Source organism: Penicillium citrinum (genome assembly GCF_028827155.1).
Source record: "Penicillium citrinum strain IBT 23319 chromosome Unknown utg000001l:1.0-4955037.0:1.0-4956770.0, whole genome shotgun sequence".
NCBI lineage: Eukaryota > Fungi > Ascomycota > Eurotiomycetes > Eurotiales > Aspergillaceae > Penicillium > Penicillium citrinum.
The window spans coordinates 2,017,168-2,035,085 of record NW_026622686.1 but is presented as its reverse complement, the minus strand read 5'-3'; the positions used below and the strand labels follow the sequence as shown (position 1 = coordinate 2,035,085).

At 46.5% G+C, this 17,918-nt stretch overlaps 5 protein-coding genes across 5 annotated transcripts; 3 read left to right on the top strand and 2 right to left on the bottom strand.

The window, feature by feature from the left end:
* Window positions 1-69: 69 nt before the first annotated feature.
* Window positions 70-1,949, top strand: N7469_000759 (uncharacterized protein; the record flags this gene model as incomplete). The annotated part of the gene is made up of 3 exons (XM_056639679.1): window positions 70-169; window positions 296-1,246; window positions 1,300-1,949. The coding sequence occupies 3 exons, from the start codon at window positions 70-72 to the stop codon at window positions 1,947-1,949; spliced, it is 1,701 nt and encodes a 566-aa protein (XP_056505436.1).
* Window positions 1,950-8,048: 6,099 nt separating this feature from the next.
* Window positions 8,049-9,963, top strand: N7469_000758 (putative topoisomerase family protein TRF4; the record flags this gene model as incomplete). The annotated part of the gene is made up of 2 exons (XM_056639678.1): window positions 8,049-9,533; window positions 9,592-9,963. The coding sequence occupies 2 exons, from the start codon at window positions 8,049-8,051 to the stop codon at window positions 9,961-9,963; spliced, it is 1,857 nt and encodes a 618-aa protein (XP_056505435.1).
* Window positions 9,964-10,776: 813 nt separating this feature from the next.
* Window positions 10,777-12,331, bottom strand: N7469_000757 (uncharacterized protein; the record flags this gene model as incomplete). Its single annotated transcript, XM_056639677.1, has 3 exons — window positions 10,777-11,870; window positions 11,937-12,244; window positions 12,294-12,331. The coding sequence occupies 3 exons, from the start codon at window positions 12,329-12,331 to the stop codon at window positions 10,777-10,779; spliced, it is 1,440 nt and encodes a 479-aa protein (XP_056505434.1).
* A 605-nt stretch (window positions 12,332-12,936) lies between these two features.
* On the bottom strand, window positions 12,937-14,176 carry N7469_000756 (acyl-CoA desaturase; the record flags this gene model as incomplete). Its single annotated transcript, XM_056639676.1, has 2 exons — window positions 12,937-13,940; window positions 13,993-14,176. 2 exons carry the CDS (start codon window positions 14,174-14,176, stop codon window positions 12,937-12,939), a joined length of 1,188 nt encoding a protein of 395 aa, XP_056505433.1.
* Window positions 14,177-14,885: 709 nt separating this feature from the next.
* N7469_000755 (uncharacterized protein) lies at window positions 14,886-16,652 on the top strand (the record flags this gene model as incomplete). The annotated part of the gene is made up of 4 exons (XM_056639675.1): window positions 14,886-15,077; window positions 15,142-15,217; window positions 15,267-15,577; window positions 15,630-16,652. Coding segments are annotated over 4 exons (1,602 nt in total), but the record flags the coding sequence as incomplete, so codon positions are not given.
* Window positions 16,653-17,918: the final 1,266 nt, after the last annotated feature.

Below are 17,918 nucleotides of genomic sequence, written 5' to 3'. Positions count from 1 at the left end.
CGATAAGGTCCAGCTGGCCCGAAGCTCTCTCCGCAATCTCATACTTTCCCCAGCTCAATGCCTTAAAACATGAGACTTCCTCAGTCGCTTTTCTTGCTGGCTGCGGCTGGATCAGCTACTCGGGCAAGCAGTGACAAAGTTGCTCGTCCCCGGGGTGTTGCTCCGGAATGTAAGTGCCTGAAGTCTGATCTGTTTATCCCCACCCCCAGACGAAGTGTCCACAGCCGTTGGACTAGTCCAAGGCACATGTCTGTGTATTTCGCTGTGACGTAGGTTAATTGATATGAGATTATAGTTGCCAAATTCTATCAGGACCAAGAGACCTTCACCTGTATTACGAGTCCTTCGGTCAAGATTCCATTCTCCTCCGTGAATGATGACTTCTGCGATTGCCCCGATGGCAGTGATGAGCCCGGCACAGCTGCGTGCTCACATCTCTCTCCCAATTCTCCGTTGACGGTGGCAGATCGGCCTGGGGATAGTAGCTCTAAGCTCTCGGTTGCACTGCCTGGGTTCTACTGCAAGAATAAGGGCCACCGACCTTCTTTCGTGCCATTCCAACGTGTGAACGACGGAATCTGTGACTATGACCAGTGCTGTGATGGAAGTGATGAATGGGCTCGCGTTGGCGGCACCAAGTGCGAGGATCGTTGCAAGGAAATTGGAAAGCAATGGCGGAAGCAGGAAGAGCAGCGCCAGAAGTCGATGACTGCTGCGCTGAAGAAGAAGAAGGAACTCCTCGTGGATGCTGGCCGACAAGTCCTAGAGATCAAAGATCAGGTTTCTCGTCTCGAGGTCGAGATAAAGGGCTCTGAGGTTAAGGTTGAGGGCCTCGAGGCAGCTTTAAAGAAGGCCGAGGAAGAGGAGCGCAAGGTGGTTAGAAACTCTGGCAAAGGTAAGGGTAAGGTCAATGCTCTTGCGGGCGTTGCGAAGGGCCGGGTCGAGGAGCTGCGCGGTGCGCTCTCCACGGTCCGTGGACAGAGGGATGAGGCTCGTTCCCGATTGAAGGAGCTTGAGGATATTCTCTCCAAGTTCAAGGTTGAATACAACCCCAACTTCAATGATGAGGGTGTCAAGAGAGCGGTTCGTGGGTGGGAGGATTATGCTGCCCGTGAGCTTGGTAATGATGAGAATGCGGCCGAGGAGCGTGATTTGGATGAAATTGTTAAGCCCGACGATGAGAGCTCCGGGGTTGACTGGGCACACTGGGAAAACACCGAGGATGGTTGCAATGACTCTGAGCTACGTAAGTTGGACTGGAATGTTTCTGCAATCAACTTTTACTAACTAAATCAACAGTATATAAGTTGGCAGCCTGGCTTCCGCCTTCCCTCGTGAACTTCCTTGAAGATCAGTACTTCTCTCTAAAGTCCTTCCTCGAGTCCAGCGGATTTATCGCAAAGCCCGAAGAAGGCTCGGCCTCAGAGTCCAAGGCTTTGACAGAGGCACGCAATGCTCTTAAGGCCGAGGAAGATACCTTGAAAGATCTTAAAAACAAACTGCGAGACCAGAATGCCGATCTCGAACAAGACTATGGCCCTGGCGGTATTTTCCGCGCTCTCAAAGGACAATGCGTTCAGCAGGATGCTGGTGAGTATACCTACGAGCACTGCTTCTTGGAAGGCACCAAGCAACTTCAAAGAAAGGGTGGATCTTCTATGTCCATGGGCAAATTTGTTCGAATCGGTTCCACCAGTGTCGAGGAGACGAATGAGGCGGGAGAGGTCATTTCGGTCGAGAAGGTTTCGATCGAATATGATCGCGGTCAACACTGCTGGAATGGTCCTAACCGTTCGACAAAGGTTGTCCTGGAGTGTGGCGAGAAAAACGAGATTCTCAAGACAGCCGAAGATGAGAAGTGTGTGTATTCCATGCTTGTCACTACTCCGGCTGTCTGCCCTGGTGGAGACGATGGGGACAACGCACCTCGGTCGAAGGATGAGCTGTGAATATTCTGAGGATTAAGATGTCTGATTGCATATGTATTGATTGATTTTGCTATTTGGCTTCCACCTCGAAGTATATGCATTAGATTTTGATTCAAATAAATTCAAGCGTGTTATATTAACGTTGGTTATGAGTATACGATATCCAAGGTTGTAGACTGCCAAGCATTTTCAAGATCGGAAGGTGCCCATTGGCAGGTATCCTATGCAAGTACATTGCTATGGGGAATTCCACCCTCCCAGCGTTGGACAACCTTGAAGTCCAAGTTGTTATTCGATCTATACTTTTCTGGCAGGATAGTACTACGAGAATATCTGTGCTAGGACCACTTCAGTCTACACTCAAGACAACGATGATCATGATAACTCAGACTGTTATGGATCAATCCAAATATAACATTGCACGGCTCAAGGCACTAAGCATAAACATATACAAACAAATGCAAAAACCCCATCCAAAGACCCCAAGATTCAAACAGACCCCGGAAAACCACCCATATCGATATCGTTATATTGGCACATGAGAAGACGTGAAGGCTAGAGCTACCACAGGCAGGTCTCTAGTTCGACAGTAATGGGAGCCCGGGTCTAGTATGAGTTGTTGACGAGTTGGAGGTGGACGGTGGCGGCGAGGGTGTATGAGCTAGCTTAGTGCTGGTAGAATGATCAGACCTTCCTCTTATCACAAGGACCGATGGGGGGAGAAGATTCAAGAAAATAGGGTACATACGGTGCAGCTGGAGCAGGAGCAGGAGTTGCAGTTGCCGGAGCAGCAGTTGCAGGAGCAGGGAGACATGTTGATGGTTGGTTGTTTGGATGGATTGAACCACGGAAATATAGGGTGAAGTATAGTTGGTGTAGATGGGGATTTGTTGCTTGGATGGAAGAAGGACTGTGGACGGGGGAGGAGGTATCTTTATACTTCGGATATTTCCTAGGATAATGGGTCTGTACTTGTTCTCGAGCCTCTTTGCTTGCTATAGTATAGCCCATCAAAATCCTGCAGTACATATCTCCTCAATACAGTACACTGACTAGGCTACTACTGGCACTTGGTGCGGAGTAAGCCGGCCCCGATTCGATATCGTCATTCGAAACTACTCCATATCCAACCACCACAGGGGAAAAAAAAGAAAAGAAAAGACAAAACCAGAATGATCAAAATCCCTCATTCGTTGCCTGATCCGCCGAGGAGGATCCATGAGGCAAACTGCACGTCGCGTGGTCGAGTCAAATGCACCCATAATACTCCATACTTTTCAACCTCCGATGATGCGGCCATTGCCCTGTTCCTTCGTGCCGGCCTCCACTTTCTCTGTCTCTCCGATTCTTGCACGCGCTACCCGCTCAAGGAAGCGGGTAACTCTAACGCTCTCGCCAATGAGCGGGGTTTGTTTTCGTTTTAGTGGCCGGTTTTCGCTATTTAGTAGTCTTCCGTGGTGGAGAAAGGTGGTGTTGTTGTACTGTATGATGGGTTGTCCATAGTGGATGTACATACTTCGTACAGTCTTGCTTCATACTGTACTATGTACACAATGTTTTGTCCTCGGTCTATTTTCTTTTGGAAGTGGTCTTCCATTTCTTTCTAACCGGCCATGTATGCAGATCTGGTGCGTTATTAGTGTTGCTTGGACCTGTAAGGTTCATGCGGATTACGAGGTAGATGCGAATATGGCAGTATTTTCTAATTTATCGGGAGAAGTCTCATGAGTTTTCGACAAATTATGGCTATCTATGTATTTGTTTGACGATCAGTAATATTTGTCCAACTGAGGTGTTGTTTGTGTTTGGACAGTGACAACTTCTCCAATGATGTGTAGTCTGGACTTAGTTTAGTCGTTACTCGGAGAGAGGTAAGAACCCGTGGCTTGCACATGCATAGACACATAGTATACTATGTATACTAAAAGTGTTTCGATACTCATAATGAGGCGAGTTTTGAAACAGGCAGTTTACCATTGTCTTAAGATTATGGAGCTACAACGAAGTTTCTCGTGCGGTCTAAACCATGTGGACCTGGGATAGAGGACACCATACCACCCTCCCTTCGCAGAAATATAACGGAAATCTCTCGGAACCTGCTCCTTCTTCAGCGAAGGTAATCTAAGCTAGCGTTTCATAATACCATGATGATGACGGGCAGATTTTGGATATCCAGGGTAGATCACTGCTCAAAGGCGTATGTAGGTCGTCTAGATCTCCATGTCGATTTCGGGGACGGGCCTCACATTACCGGATATGTATAGTTACAGCCCTTGATGATAGGGGCAACGTGGTCCGCCAGACAGTGGGGTTAAACCGAGATGGGATTTCTGGCGCCAGGAGCGGCGCATGGACTGAATCTCGGCCTGGCAGCCTATGAGGAGGCTGGTGTTTGCGCGGATTGAGGACCTTGGAGGAGGGGGGGCTAGGAGGGCTTATTGGTAGGAAGATGGTGCATCTCCGATGCCCACTGCAGTGGAGTCGTGTTGTGGTTCTTCGCTGTTCCAGGAATCATGTCTTCTGTTAGCGAACAAATCGAGACGCTTTGGATATAGACTGGATAGTGTCCGCGAGTAGATTATCGAGAGCAATAGGCCCCGGGTAAAATGATGAGCAGGGACTTAGAAGATTCGAAAGTACGCGATACCTCTCAGCATACTGCTTCAGGCTAGAAGAGATAGCATAGTCCTCCTTGAGAGATCGTATAACATCTTGAGCTTCCTGTCCCATGCTCTCACCGAAGACATCCAGTTATCTAGAACCGGGCCTAAGATCGGGCCCAAAGACATGTATTGGTCCACACCAGCACAGGCACGACGATGCTAGATTGGAGTCAGACGAAAGCGCCGAGAAACCAAAGTGGACCGGTTTGCTTCCTCCTGCAGACAAAGTCAAAGCTACTAAAGCGTATCATAGTATGCTTTTGGTCCCACAGACCCTCCCCGATATGCACGCAGTCTGATACTAATTGGGCGTAAGACCACAAATACAGGGCACTCAATCCAGTCACAGATGACCCGCTCTCCATTTCCAAGGTCAGTGCGAGCCAATGCCTGTCTATTCTTCAGAGAATAGCAGATGATGGGGCGTTCACTCTTGAAGGAAAAAAGGCGCATCGGCAAACAACAGCCGCGGAAGCCGATGGAAATTAGGAACCTCGAACCTTGGAGCTGTGGATTAATTACCGGATATAGTGATTATGACGAGAAGTAGAGTATTAAGAATATCCCACAGGTGCTAGAGAAGTAGAGCTGAGGTTGCTGAGGCAGACAGCAGCCGAGGCACCGGAGAGATTACGTCAGGTAAGTACTGCTGCCCTGCGATGTACAGCTGCATGGATAGAAGATCGGGCAGGTATTTCAATTTTTGTATCTGAAATGCATCACATCCATATCGTAGCAGATCTACAGTTGAGGACATGATGCACGGTTAAGCTCATCACCTCCACCGAGTCTAAATGACCCGAATATTGGGTCGATGCCCACAAGGTACTTGAAAGAGAGGAATAAAAGTAGACTAATCGCTCGATATAGTCAGAAAACTGACTATTGAGACTGACTTGGTGTTCATTTTTTTGGACATTGCTTGCTTGTTTCACTCGAAAGGTAAAAATAAACGTGGTAATGATAGATAAATTTCCACAACATATCCGAGGTCACATTACTCCCACTTGACGGAGAGAAATTTCTCTCCCTCACTGACTATCTCCACTTGCATTTCGAACTGACAATTTTCATGTCATAGCATGATGGTTGTGGATGTGTTGTTTATTTCTAAAATGATCGGAGAAAAGCGGGAGTTAGTCAACAAATGTTACCACGTCATTTTGTTTTCGGTTTGAAAAGGAGTATCACATACAGGGCACTGGCATGCGCCGGCAGGGCACTGGCAGGAAGCGCCGCAGCTGCAGGTGTGATCGGAACCTAGAAGTGAAGGTGGTCAGCATCATTTCATAACAGAAAAGGAAACAAAAATGATCGCAGATAATAACCCCGCCATGACCCCGCCTTGCCAGGGTCCAGTCATGGGGACCAGAAAGCAACGACTGAGTGCTGGAAAGCATCACGAGTGATGTAGTTGAAAAGAAGCCAAGTAAAGCAGAATCTGAAACTCACCCATTTTGAAGATTTGGAAATAAAGCTAAGAAGCTGGTTTTTGTAGAAAAGTGATGATGTTATGAAGCTGTTGTGGTGGAAAAAGGGGGGGGAAAGAGAAAGAAGAGAAGAAGTAACCCCGCCGTTTTATACTCGGGCCGCCCGTGACTTTCCGACATCGACAAATACTTGCGAGCAAGTGAGATTACTATTTGCATTCATCCACTTTCGAGGAGGGAGGACGAGCAGATTTCTGTAACTGGTCCCCGCCTGAGCACATTTCCTAGCGCACGCTATACTGCACAGTCTCACGGAGGATCTAAATCGAGGGAACTCCCATTACAAAGTCTGACCAGCCAATAATCATTAGGAAATAGCAAAGCCAAACGAAACTAAAGAAACACAGAAGCAAAACGAAAAATTTTTTTACGAATGGCAGCCTCCCTCTCTTGTCTGTGCGGAGACGTAACGCAGAAGATCCAACTGGATCCAACGACAGATCATTCCCATCTCCAACTATGTCACTGTTCCAACTGTCGCAGTACGACTGGTCTGCTCTCTGCATCGTATTACCTCATGCATCATGAACCCGCCACTTTAGATGGGCTTCAGATCTACCAAGAGTCCCCTCATGTAAGCCGCTTGTTTTGTAGAACCTGTGGTGCTCATATCTTTGCTCGGTTGGAATTGAATGATCGATATCTGGTTGCCTCAGGAGTGTTGGGTGCAAGTGACACACCGCATGTCGAGAGCATACAGCATTGGAAAATCCAAGATACTGTGGATGGTGGATTGAGTACCTTTCTTCCAGGTTGGCCATCAGCAGAGACATGCGCTTTACAGGCTTATTGCGAAGATACTAGTAGCAGCGCAGGCCTGAATCTCAATTCGAGGTCCAATTCGAATACCAATTCCCAAGATACTTCACTAGAGCGACAGATCAAATTATTACGCGCTCAATGTCATTGTGGAGGCATTAAATTCTACATCACTGCGCCAGATGCCTCTTCTTCCGAGGCATGGTCTCCCTGGCCAGATTTACTAGTCCCGTACCACTCTGGATCATCAGACAATCCAGAAGCCATCAAGTGGTGGTTACGCGATGGTGAAACAAAGTATCTTGCAGGGACTTGTTCTTGCACCTCTTGTCGACAAGGCAGTGGATTTCCCATTCAAACATGGGCCTTTATTCCCAAGTCAAATATCCTTAATGCGGACCAGTCCCCACTTATATTTGGCCGGGAAACTATGCGGCAATATAGCAGTTCCCCAGGCGTCTTTCGGGAATTCTGTAGTTGCTGCGGAGCCAACGTCTTTTGGCATAATGCTGAACGACCATCAATTGTCGATGTCAGTGTGGGATTATTGAAAAGCGATGCGGCGAGAGTGGAAGGTTGGCTGGAATGGGCCACTGAGAGAGTTAGCTTTGCTGAGTTGGCCATACAAAAAGACCTCATTGGGATGTTAGAAGTTGGATTGCGGAATTATGGAAATAGTCCGTTGTGATCGATCTCGGCCTCTTTCGATATTTATAGTTGTTGGACCGTGGAGGGTTAGTGATCTGGCATCCCTTTTCCAGCTAGCACATCGACAGTTTCATCCACCACAACCAGCATTAATCTCCATCGTCCATTTCCATGAAATCTCAACTATGAAGTACTTTTTTAAGGTTGTTTGTGGCCTGTGATGTATACAGTAGTGTGGCTCAAGTTTGAAATGACCTGCTGACCGCTTTGACCAATCGAACATTTCGATCGACATATCACACCCTCCTTCTTTTATCACTTCGAAAGCGTTGAGATGGTAGAAATGAGCGTAGAAAGAACTGCAGAAAGAAGAGTTGTTTCAAACTTATGTCACCTTGTGCGTGGCGCGTATTCTGCCATTTCACACCGCCTCGGCGATAAGCGCACATCTTTTTTTTCCCGGCGAGTCTCCAATTAGCAAATCTTTTGCTTCAAGCTAATTTCATTTCGCGAGTCACGCTCCCCACCTCGAGTCTACGCTGACTCTTCTCCGAATCGCGATGGCTCCCTTTAGATTCCAAGGGAATGACGCGCCCAAGGGAAGAGGCAATGGAAGAGACCGTCGGTCGCGTCCCAAGCACGAATTCACCTTTCGCTTCCCTCATACCTCAGAACGTCCTTTGCTAAGCCAGAAGCGAGAAACGACGCCAGAACTCCTGACAGCGGATGGTGCGGAAAAAGCTGGGCCCAAGTTCGCACCAATCAACTCACTAAGTGATAGCGAGGAGGCGGAGATGGATCTCTCAGACTCTTCGGAGGATGAATCTCGACCGCGCAAAAGACGTGCTATCGCGTCTGATGACAAAAAAGCAGATGCAGCATTTGCCCCAGCCCCAGCTCCAACGCCGAAATGGTCTAACCCGGACCCATATACTGTTTTACCTCCGCCCGATGAGTCCCAGAACAAGAAGATCGATGTAGTGAAGCTCATTCGCAAGGCCCGGATAGAAGCCAATAATGCCTCAAAGCCGGAAGAATCGGTGGCTGAAAATCATGACTTTATTTCATTAGATGCGCCACCAGAAGAGGATGAGAAACAAAGGGAAAGCCCGCCCGTGAATGCACCCAAGGGTCCCAAGAGCATGGCGAGTCAGAATCAGACTCAGCCTCAAGAATCTGCCGTCCTGCAAAAGAAGCGCACTCGTGACGATGAACCAAAGGGGTTCTCTACAAAGGTCGGAAAGCCTATTTCGAGATTCAACAAGGATGGCTCAATACTTCACTCTTGGAAGGCACTCTCCCCACAATCCGGCACACCCTGGACAGATGGAATCGATGCCCTTCATATGGGCACGAGACTTCACCAAGAAGTGCTTTCCTTTTACAACTGGATCAAGCCTCATGACTTTGAACATCTTGTCCGACAAGATTTAATTCAGCGTCTAGAAGTAGAGTTCAAAAAGCGTTATGGAGGCGTTGAACTGCATGCGTTTGGCTCCTTTGCCTCTGGTCTGTATCTGCCAATCGCTGATGTGGATTTGGTTCTCATGTCTCGAGATTTCTTACGCTCTGGGAGAAGATCCTTTGGCGAAAGGCCCGGGCAGATTTATGCGTTCAGCGCTTTTATCAAGGGTCTTGGAGTTGCAGTTCCTGGCTCCATTGAAAGTATTGCACATGCTCGTGTACCTATTATCAAATTCGTGGATAAGCAAACGGGCCTGCGAGTGGACCTCTCTTTTGATAATGACAGTGGTCTTCTGGCAAATGAGACATTCAGAAAATGGAAAGAGCAGTATCCTGCAATGCCAGTGATTGTTTCTGTTATTAAGCAGTTTCTGCTAATTCGTGGGTTGAATGAGGTACCTACCGGTGGTCTCGGTGGCTTCTCTATTACCTGCTTAGTGGCGAGTCTCCTGATGCATATGCCACGGCGTAAGGAGATGAATCTTGGCAAGATTCTATTGAACTTCTTCGACTTTTATGGTAATGTCTTCCGTTTCGAAGAAACAGGCATTCGAATGAATCCCCCTCAATTCTTCAATAAGGTAAGCCACCCTGTTCCCTCAAATCAAATTTCCAAGCTCTTTCTTACACCCTGCGTAGGTTTTCGGTAGCCGGGATCGTCTGATGATTGAAGACCCGAATAACCCTGATAATGATATTTCTGGCGGTACCAAAGAGATTGCCCTAGTTTTCCGGACTTTCTCCCAGGCATTTTCTACCTTATCCAGACGGATGCTTCAATTGGCAGATTCCCCTGATTCAGGTGCCAGTATCCTTGGCTCTATCATTGCTGCAAATTATGAAGAGTACATGATCCAGCGATACCAATTGAGAGAGGTTTTTGAATCCTCAAATCGATTCGCCATCTATCGAAACCCACCGCCGCCACCACCTCATTCATCGCCTCCTCATTCCGCTCATCATCTCCCTCCTCTCCCTCCTGGTCCACCTCCACCGATTAGTGCCATCTAAGCAAATACGCATGCCGTGCATCTTGATCCTTATGACTCGATGACGCCGGCTGATTATTTCTGCCTGTTTTATTAAAATACTCGAGATACCCTCCCTTACGTCCGCGGAATAAAACTCCATCTACAAGATGTCAATGTCGATTTTGACTTTCGATTGTTGGCTTGGTTGTACATCACCGTGCATTCAGGTGCATCTATGGCGCTTCCTTTCATTGTTTCTTGTTTTCTTGATCAATTATTCCCCCGAAGCTATACTATCCCTTACCTTTTGTCCTCAAATCGACGACTCATTCTCACAGGTTTTCCACTATAGCAATTCGACGTCGAATTTCCCTGACTCGGTTGTACAATGTCCTGCTTTATATCGATGCATGCATGATGCAGCAAGTTCAAACTTGACGTCCACCCACGGGGTTATTTGTCTTCCAAAGGTATTTTTATCTAGTCTCAATGAATCCGTTCAGACCGCGTGGTACTTGGCCTACCTGTTTGTCTGGCCGGTATTTACAACCCTTCCTATCCTCCTCATCAAGAAAGAGCTAGATGCTTGTTCTTGGAGAGGACATGAGGATTTGCCGTGAGCCACCCATTTGTTTATCCAGTTGGGAAGACGGCACGACTCTACTAAAGTGTTAAGATCAAGCCAGTAAATACCAATGGACTGAACAAAACAAGCTGAAGACTATGCAGCCTGGATATCCTGGATCCACGCTGATGGTCACAGTGATGGCAGTCTATGATACATGGTTTGCTCTTTTCAAGGTTTGTGGGGAAAATAGAAGCGTGCATCAAGCTTCACATTCACTACTTAGTATCAATATACAAATGGCACGATCCTCCACTTCACAGCCGCCTTATATCTCACCCAATCCTCGCCATACTTCTCAGCACAAAACCTGTTATCCCTCCGCTCCCGATGCACCAACAAAACTCCAAACCACGCCGAATAGAGATAAGTCACCAATGTTCCCCAGAACATCGCATCCCCCGGCACCACCTGACTTCCATCCAACATGACTGCCGCTCCAGCTTGTGCTGCGGCTCCGGCGGGGAGAATAACATACCCGGCCATACCAGTTGGTAGACAGAACGGTAAGGACTGCAACCAATCACCCAGATAATTGATGTGACGAGCATATCCCCACCAACCACCGGTGAGAAGCCGTGTTCCACGCTTTGTCTGGATGAAAGGCATATCCTTGAAAGCAGGGTCATCAGGATCCTTGCGGAAGAGGATCTTCTGCGCATTACTCGCGCGAAAGATGTAGACTCCAAGGCAGAAGGTAATCCCAACAGCCACAAGGAAATAAGGTCCCATATGTACCGGATGTGTTGCTAGATATCGACACATCGTGGTATATAAAAATGGTACCCAAACGATATCCCCGAATGTCAACATGAATCCCAATCCATCAGTTTTGAAATCCATCATTCCCACAATTCCTTGTTCTGCATATTGTCCTTCCAGGACATAATACGCCTGTACCGCGACAAGAAATGCCATACTATTCGAAAGAAATCCGTATGTACGGTGCTGCTTAGCCGCAAAAGATACGTTGAGTAATACCCAGCCCGTTAGTCCGGGTCTCATTGCCAGAAAGGTCTTCAGGTCAACTTCGCCGATGAGAGGGAAATGAATGCGTGGATTGAGTTCTCGTCCGATGAAGAAGTCGTATATAGCATTCCCGGTTTGTCCACCGCGTGCTAATTCGCGTAGTTGTGGATTTCCTGGCTTCACGGAGAAGCTACGGATATAAACGACGAGCGATATTATTAAAGAAAGAGCCAGGTTTGCGGAAAGGATTTGGAGGTAATGATCCGTGATCCACACCCAGAGAAAGAAGTCCGATCCTTGAAAATATGTACCGATAGCACAGGGAATAAGTTGGGCGATAGTAGACGAAAAGGCTTTTTAACAATTAGCGGGATTATTCAACTTGAATCCTAGCGTGGATAAGTTCCTGTCAAACATACCATTAAATCTGTATCGCAGAGGCTTTCCCGATTCTCGTAACTTGGTTCCAAGAACCTCCTTCGCTGGTAGAATGCGAAAAAGTACCAGACTGACAAGGTAGTAACTTAGCACCCATCCCGTAACTGACCAACTCGCAAGTCCCCAAATTCCATTTTCGGGCCAGGGGATCTGTGGTTTGAGCTTGTCCCAGGTTAAGGAGCTAGGGCTCAGCAGTGCCGGGGCAGGACAACCACTAATATCATTGCACGCGAGGAATAGAGCGTTGAGAAGGATTGGTAGACTGAATATGATGGCAGCGGCCCCGATACTAGTAAATTGTGAGTTTGTAGACGTTAAAGATGACTGGTAATTCTTACGGGCCACCAAATTCGTATTCGACGTGTTTGATAGCCATCAGTGTTCTGGTTCTTTACCCAGACCCAGAAGCACGTTCTTCAGCTTGTAGCCCAGCCTTGATAGACTGAAGATTTTATTGCAATGGCGGCAATTACTCCATTGTTTACTCTATCCCGGCGAGACCAGGAGACTTTTATAGTCTGGCATATTACGACGATGTACTACGATTTACCCTTTACGAAATGGCGCGATGCGGAACGAGCCTCATCCGGTCTAGAAACCGAATGATGGAATCTTTGGGACTTGAAGACGCTAGTCACTGCTATGAAGCGGGTCTGAAATGGACAGGGTCTCGTTATGTACAGTGATCAGCACCAATGACAGTAACGGGATTGCGGATTGTTTGATGATATTCTAGTCTGATCTCCACTATAAAATACTGTCGGTACCCGCGGGTTCCAGGGGTCTCGGCCATAAGGAGTCCACCACATACACAAGAGTAGCAAAAGTTTGAGTCAGTCTGTTCACCGCTTTGACCTACCGCCCTCCCTGTTATGCTATTATTGCGAAGACTTCGAGGCGGTAGAAAGAAGCGTAGATTCAAACTAATGAGGGATTCATCGAACTCACACCACAAGACATAGACAAAATAGTCTAGCGTTGCTAATGATCAGAGTCTACTATCCTCGCCAGCCGCATCGTCGAGAGCAGGTTCTCAGCCGCGTTGGAATGAGCGTGGATTGCACCACCGTGAAATAACTTAGTAGCATCCTTGCCGATATACTCCAGCAAATACTTCTCTCCACCAGGATGATGGCTCATAAACTCTTCAACGTCATGAACAACACCATCAATAACAAGTAAGTAACGGCCATTCTTGGCATGCAGGGTATACTCCTCAAAGTTCCAAATAGGCAATTGATCAATCGGAATTCCCCAAGAAATCTTTTGACGCTGAATTTCCATCTGGCGCTGAATCTGCTGGAATTTTCCTTTTTGAATTTCATTTTCTGGAAACCGTTTCAAGTCTGAGGCTAGATTTATCTTGTCACAAAACCAGATAAACCATTTCGTCGGGTCCCATTGGTACCACCTGATTCCATTGCGGTAGTCGACGGGAAATTCATGATGGAAATTATGATATCCTTCTCCCCAAGTAATGAGTGCAACAAACCAGCAGTTTCTCGGCGACAGTTTATTTGCAAAAGGCTGATCCCCGGCCCAGTGAGCGAGAGAATTAACACAGAAAGTTGCTTGCTGGATCAGGAAGACTCGAATGCAACTGGCCCATATGAACCCACCGGCGAAGTCATCAAACATGACCCCGCAGAATATTGTTGGGAATACATATACAGTCAGAAACATCAGCGTTAAATAATATTTACGCTGCCACATGACGATGGGATCATTTGAGAGATCTTGAATGTCCACTCGGCCTGTTTGCTCCGGTTTCCGTCTAAGAACGACCCAACCGTAATGGGAATAGAAAAGACCTTTCTGGGCAGAGTACGGGTCTTTATCCGTATCTGTATAGCGATGGTGCGCTCGATGGTCTCTGCACCATGTCCTGATCGATGCCTGTCCTGCACTTGCTCCTCCAATTGCCAGGATGATTTTGAGAAACGTCCCTGCGGAATAGGCTCGGTGTGCCCATAAACGATGATATCCTATCACCTCGTTAGAAGATGAACCAGTAGGAAAGTGGTTCATTCAAGTTACCAGCAGTGACGCTAATTCCAGAAGCCGTCGCGTAAATGGATGCAAATATTGCAGTCCGTAATTGTAATGGTACCCACAGACTTCCAATTATGATAGCACCTATGGGAATTCCGCCAGTGAACCAGAACCGAATCCAGTCGGTTTTTTCGCTCAGCGCACTCATATTCCCCAACACCTTGCGCATGGTGGCCCTAGGATGAGTGATGGCCATCTTACTCAGGGAACACTGATAGGATTGATAATATTTTCCCAAGCGGAAAGATGCGGGTGTGTTTGTGCATAGGCCTGGTTTGATAATATAGGATAGTTATACGCGATGATACCGGTGAATTGAGAGCGGAGAGAAGACAACAGCCAAAGTAGACCTTTTAGAATAAAGGCGGATTCGACACTAGAAAGCTAATTGTGAGGAGTCAAACATTGACCGAGAAAATCGGAACAGCTAGTGAATAAGATATCCATAGCCCCAGCCACAATAGATCAAATACGTTACGAGGCAAAAGTTATTTTTGAAGGCTAAACCATCTCAAAACCAGCCATCTGTTCGATTTAGTGTCAGCAATCTATGAGCAGTTCTGTTTCGAACTCAGTGATATAAATTGGAATCCTTCAGCTGCATCTTGTTGTATTTTTTGTTGATAGGTCAATGTGTATATAGAATTCTCCTCACATTAAAAAAATGGTATGAAATACTAGTGACGGCCCGCATAAGCAAGGGACATGCAGACACATTGACAGGTTTCATCCATAATCCATAATAAGCATGTGTTATATCAATAAACAAGCAAATTTTCAAGAGTAAAAAGTTATTTACAATCAAAATATTCACAAAAACCCCCCAAATATCGTCGACACGTCCAATATCTGATTTCCCGCGTCACGAAGTTGGCAAAATGGAAATACATGATCCAAATGGACAATATCGGCACAACAGAAACGACAAAAACCAATTCGTCAATGAACAGGAGATAGAGAGCAATGCCAAATTTTCCATTTCTAAACAGGATGCTTTGGTACTTCTGGCAATGGCTTGTCTGAGCTTAATGGCTGCACTGGATGGAACATCTATTTCGGTTGCTTTGCCGGTAACATATTGAATCAATCGCTTTCTCGTGAAATCGAGCGTACCACTGATTTGAATGCGTACAGACAATATCTCACGAGCTTGGAGGAACCGCAATCGAAGCATTCTGGACCGGAACATCATTTACATTATGCTCTGCCGGTATGTTAAGAACCAATTGAAACAAGAATATAACTAACAGAAAATGTAGTATTTCAGCCAGTATTCTCTTCTTTATCGGATCTTTTCGGTCGAAAACCTTTGGTCTTTGTCGCGATCGCATGGTTTACAATTGGAGCAATCGTGGCGGGCGTCGCTAACAATTTCATGCACATGCTCATCGGCCGGTCTTTACAGGGAATTGGAGGCGGCGGTGTCATCACCCTTACTGCTATACTTATCGCCGATATTGTTCCTCTAAGTGAAAGAGCGAAATATTTTGGGATGCTAAGTGGGATTTGGAGCTTGGGAACTGTGGTAGGGCCTGTTATTGGCGGTTGCTTTGCAGAGAAGCTCACATGGGTATGTACAAAGCCCAACTTATGACGGCAGGGCTGATGTATATCATGTTCAGCGCTGGATATTCTATATCAATTTTCCTTTCATTGGAATTGGGGCAATCTTGATTGCTTATTCTTCCCAGTTCCGGATTAGAAGGGAGACTTTTGCTACTCAAATGCGAAAAATAGATTTCATTGGAATCGCCGTTTTCATTCCAAGCTCTGCTTCGTTCTTGATACCACTCACTTGGGGAGGCGTGCTTTACCCCTGGGATTCATGGCACACTTTGGCCCCCTTGATTATCGGATCAGTTGGGCTCTGCATATTCGCGATCTATGAATGGCGAGCTGCACGATATCCAATGATTCCACCAGCAATCTTTCATAATCGAACGACCCTCATATCTTTCGGGGGATATGCTGTTGTTGGTCTACTTGTCTGGTGTTGTCTTTACTTCCTTCCTCTCTACTACGAAGCCGTGAAAGGATTCAAACCTATAATGTCTGGAATTGCTCTTTTCCCCGAGACATTCACAGTCGCCCCGAGCGGAGTCATTGTTGGCCTTATTATTAGTCGAACTGGTAAATACTACTGGGCTGTTTGCATTGGATGGTGCCTATCGACTGTGGGCACGGGACTGTTATGTCTATTGAAAGCAAACACAGGAACCGTCGCTTGGATTTTCTTGAATCTTGTGCCAGGTGTCGGTATCGGAATGGTTCTCCCTTCCGTAGCCCTAGCAGTACAGGCATCAGCAACTGCCGAGAACCTTGCAATTGCAGTAGCAACATCTACTTCCTTCCGAGGGTTTGGACAGTCTATCGGTGTGGCGATTGGAGGTGTCATCTTTCAAAATCAAATGAAGAGCAACCTACAGCATTATCCTGCTCTACAATCGCTAGCAGATGAATACAGCGGCGATGCGGCTAGCATGGTGGAAGTTATCAGGGGAATGCGTGGTCCAGTCAAGGATGATCTCCAGCAGGCTTATGCTGATAGTTTAAAAATTGTGTGGGCATTTTGTTGTGGAATTTCTGGGTTGACATTCTTCGTCAGCTTATTTACTCAGTCTTTTGATCTAAATCGAACTCTTACTAGTAGAACGAATAGCGTTCTTCCAGGAGAGGACATAGAAGTGGAAGAAAGAGACTCTGGCGCTAGATAGCCACAATCGGTACCATGGACGGAGGAGGGTTGTTGGAATAGTCACTCTTCTCTTGATAAAACCACTAGATCCATCACTTAGATCATAAGTACGTATTGCCTATGCCTATTATACCTTGGCTTATGGAATTTGTATTGCATTCTATCTCGGATTATATGGTATCTACTTCGGTGGCTACGGATTCTGACTGGGATAACATAAAATTACATGACAAAAGTTTGGACAGATCATTAGAAATAGTGTATTCTCTACTGATCTGTCAAACTTTTGTCGCGTCTTAGTGTAAGACGCGTAAATCAGCAAGTGGAGTTAAGGACCGAGGGCACTATCAAATGAAGCAGCACGGTAACCACAGCAGATCTCTGAAGCCTCGCACAGCGATCCAAGCATAAGATGGCAGCGCAATGCTCAGGAGTTGAAGACGAGTGGCAGTAAGAGATGGAGGAAACAGGGTCTCACCCGGTAATTTTGTCCACAGGCGATAAGCGTGATGGATAACGCGATTTGAGATGTTAAACTCCGTTTCATCCCACTGGTTAAATTCGGCAAGAGGGGTTCCCTAGCACGGACTTGTGGCTATGAATGATCGAGATGTGTAAAAAAGGGATCGATCTCTTGGCAGTTGCCTTTGATGTGGATCAAGATACTCTACCAGACCGATTCACTGAAGCATGCTCGTATGCAATTAAACAGTTGATCTTCAGTAGCATACTGGGGAGAATAAGTCCTCCACCAGACAACGGGATAAGTCGAAAATACTTTCTAAACGACTATAGAGTACTACCCAAAGAATACGAATTTTTTAAGACGAGCTTCAAGTGAAACGATTTTCCAGTTCAAATGCAATCGATATCAGCAAATTCGAGAATCGGTCTCACAAGCATGCATAACCATGGCAAGACTGAAGATTTACGTCCACTTCCCATTTGTCTGTTTTGTCACAAGCGATTCATACAACGAACTTCTGCATGTGCGTAATTATTCAATGACCACCAAGGCACACACTAGAGCATAATGAGTGAATGGAGATGGGACCATATATCCCCGGTACAAAAAATAGAGACTATCTCCGTAATGGGATGATTATACAACTGCAGAATTGGGGAAATGGTCTGATACGAAGGTGTCTATTGTCTCCACAAGATTTTACAATGTACATATTAGTCTGTGACTCAGTTGTGTACTGTATACGTAGTT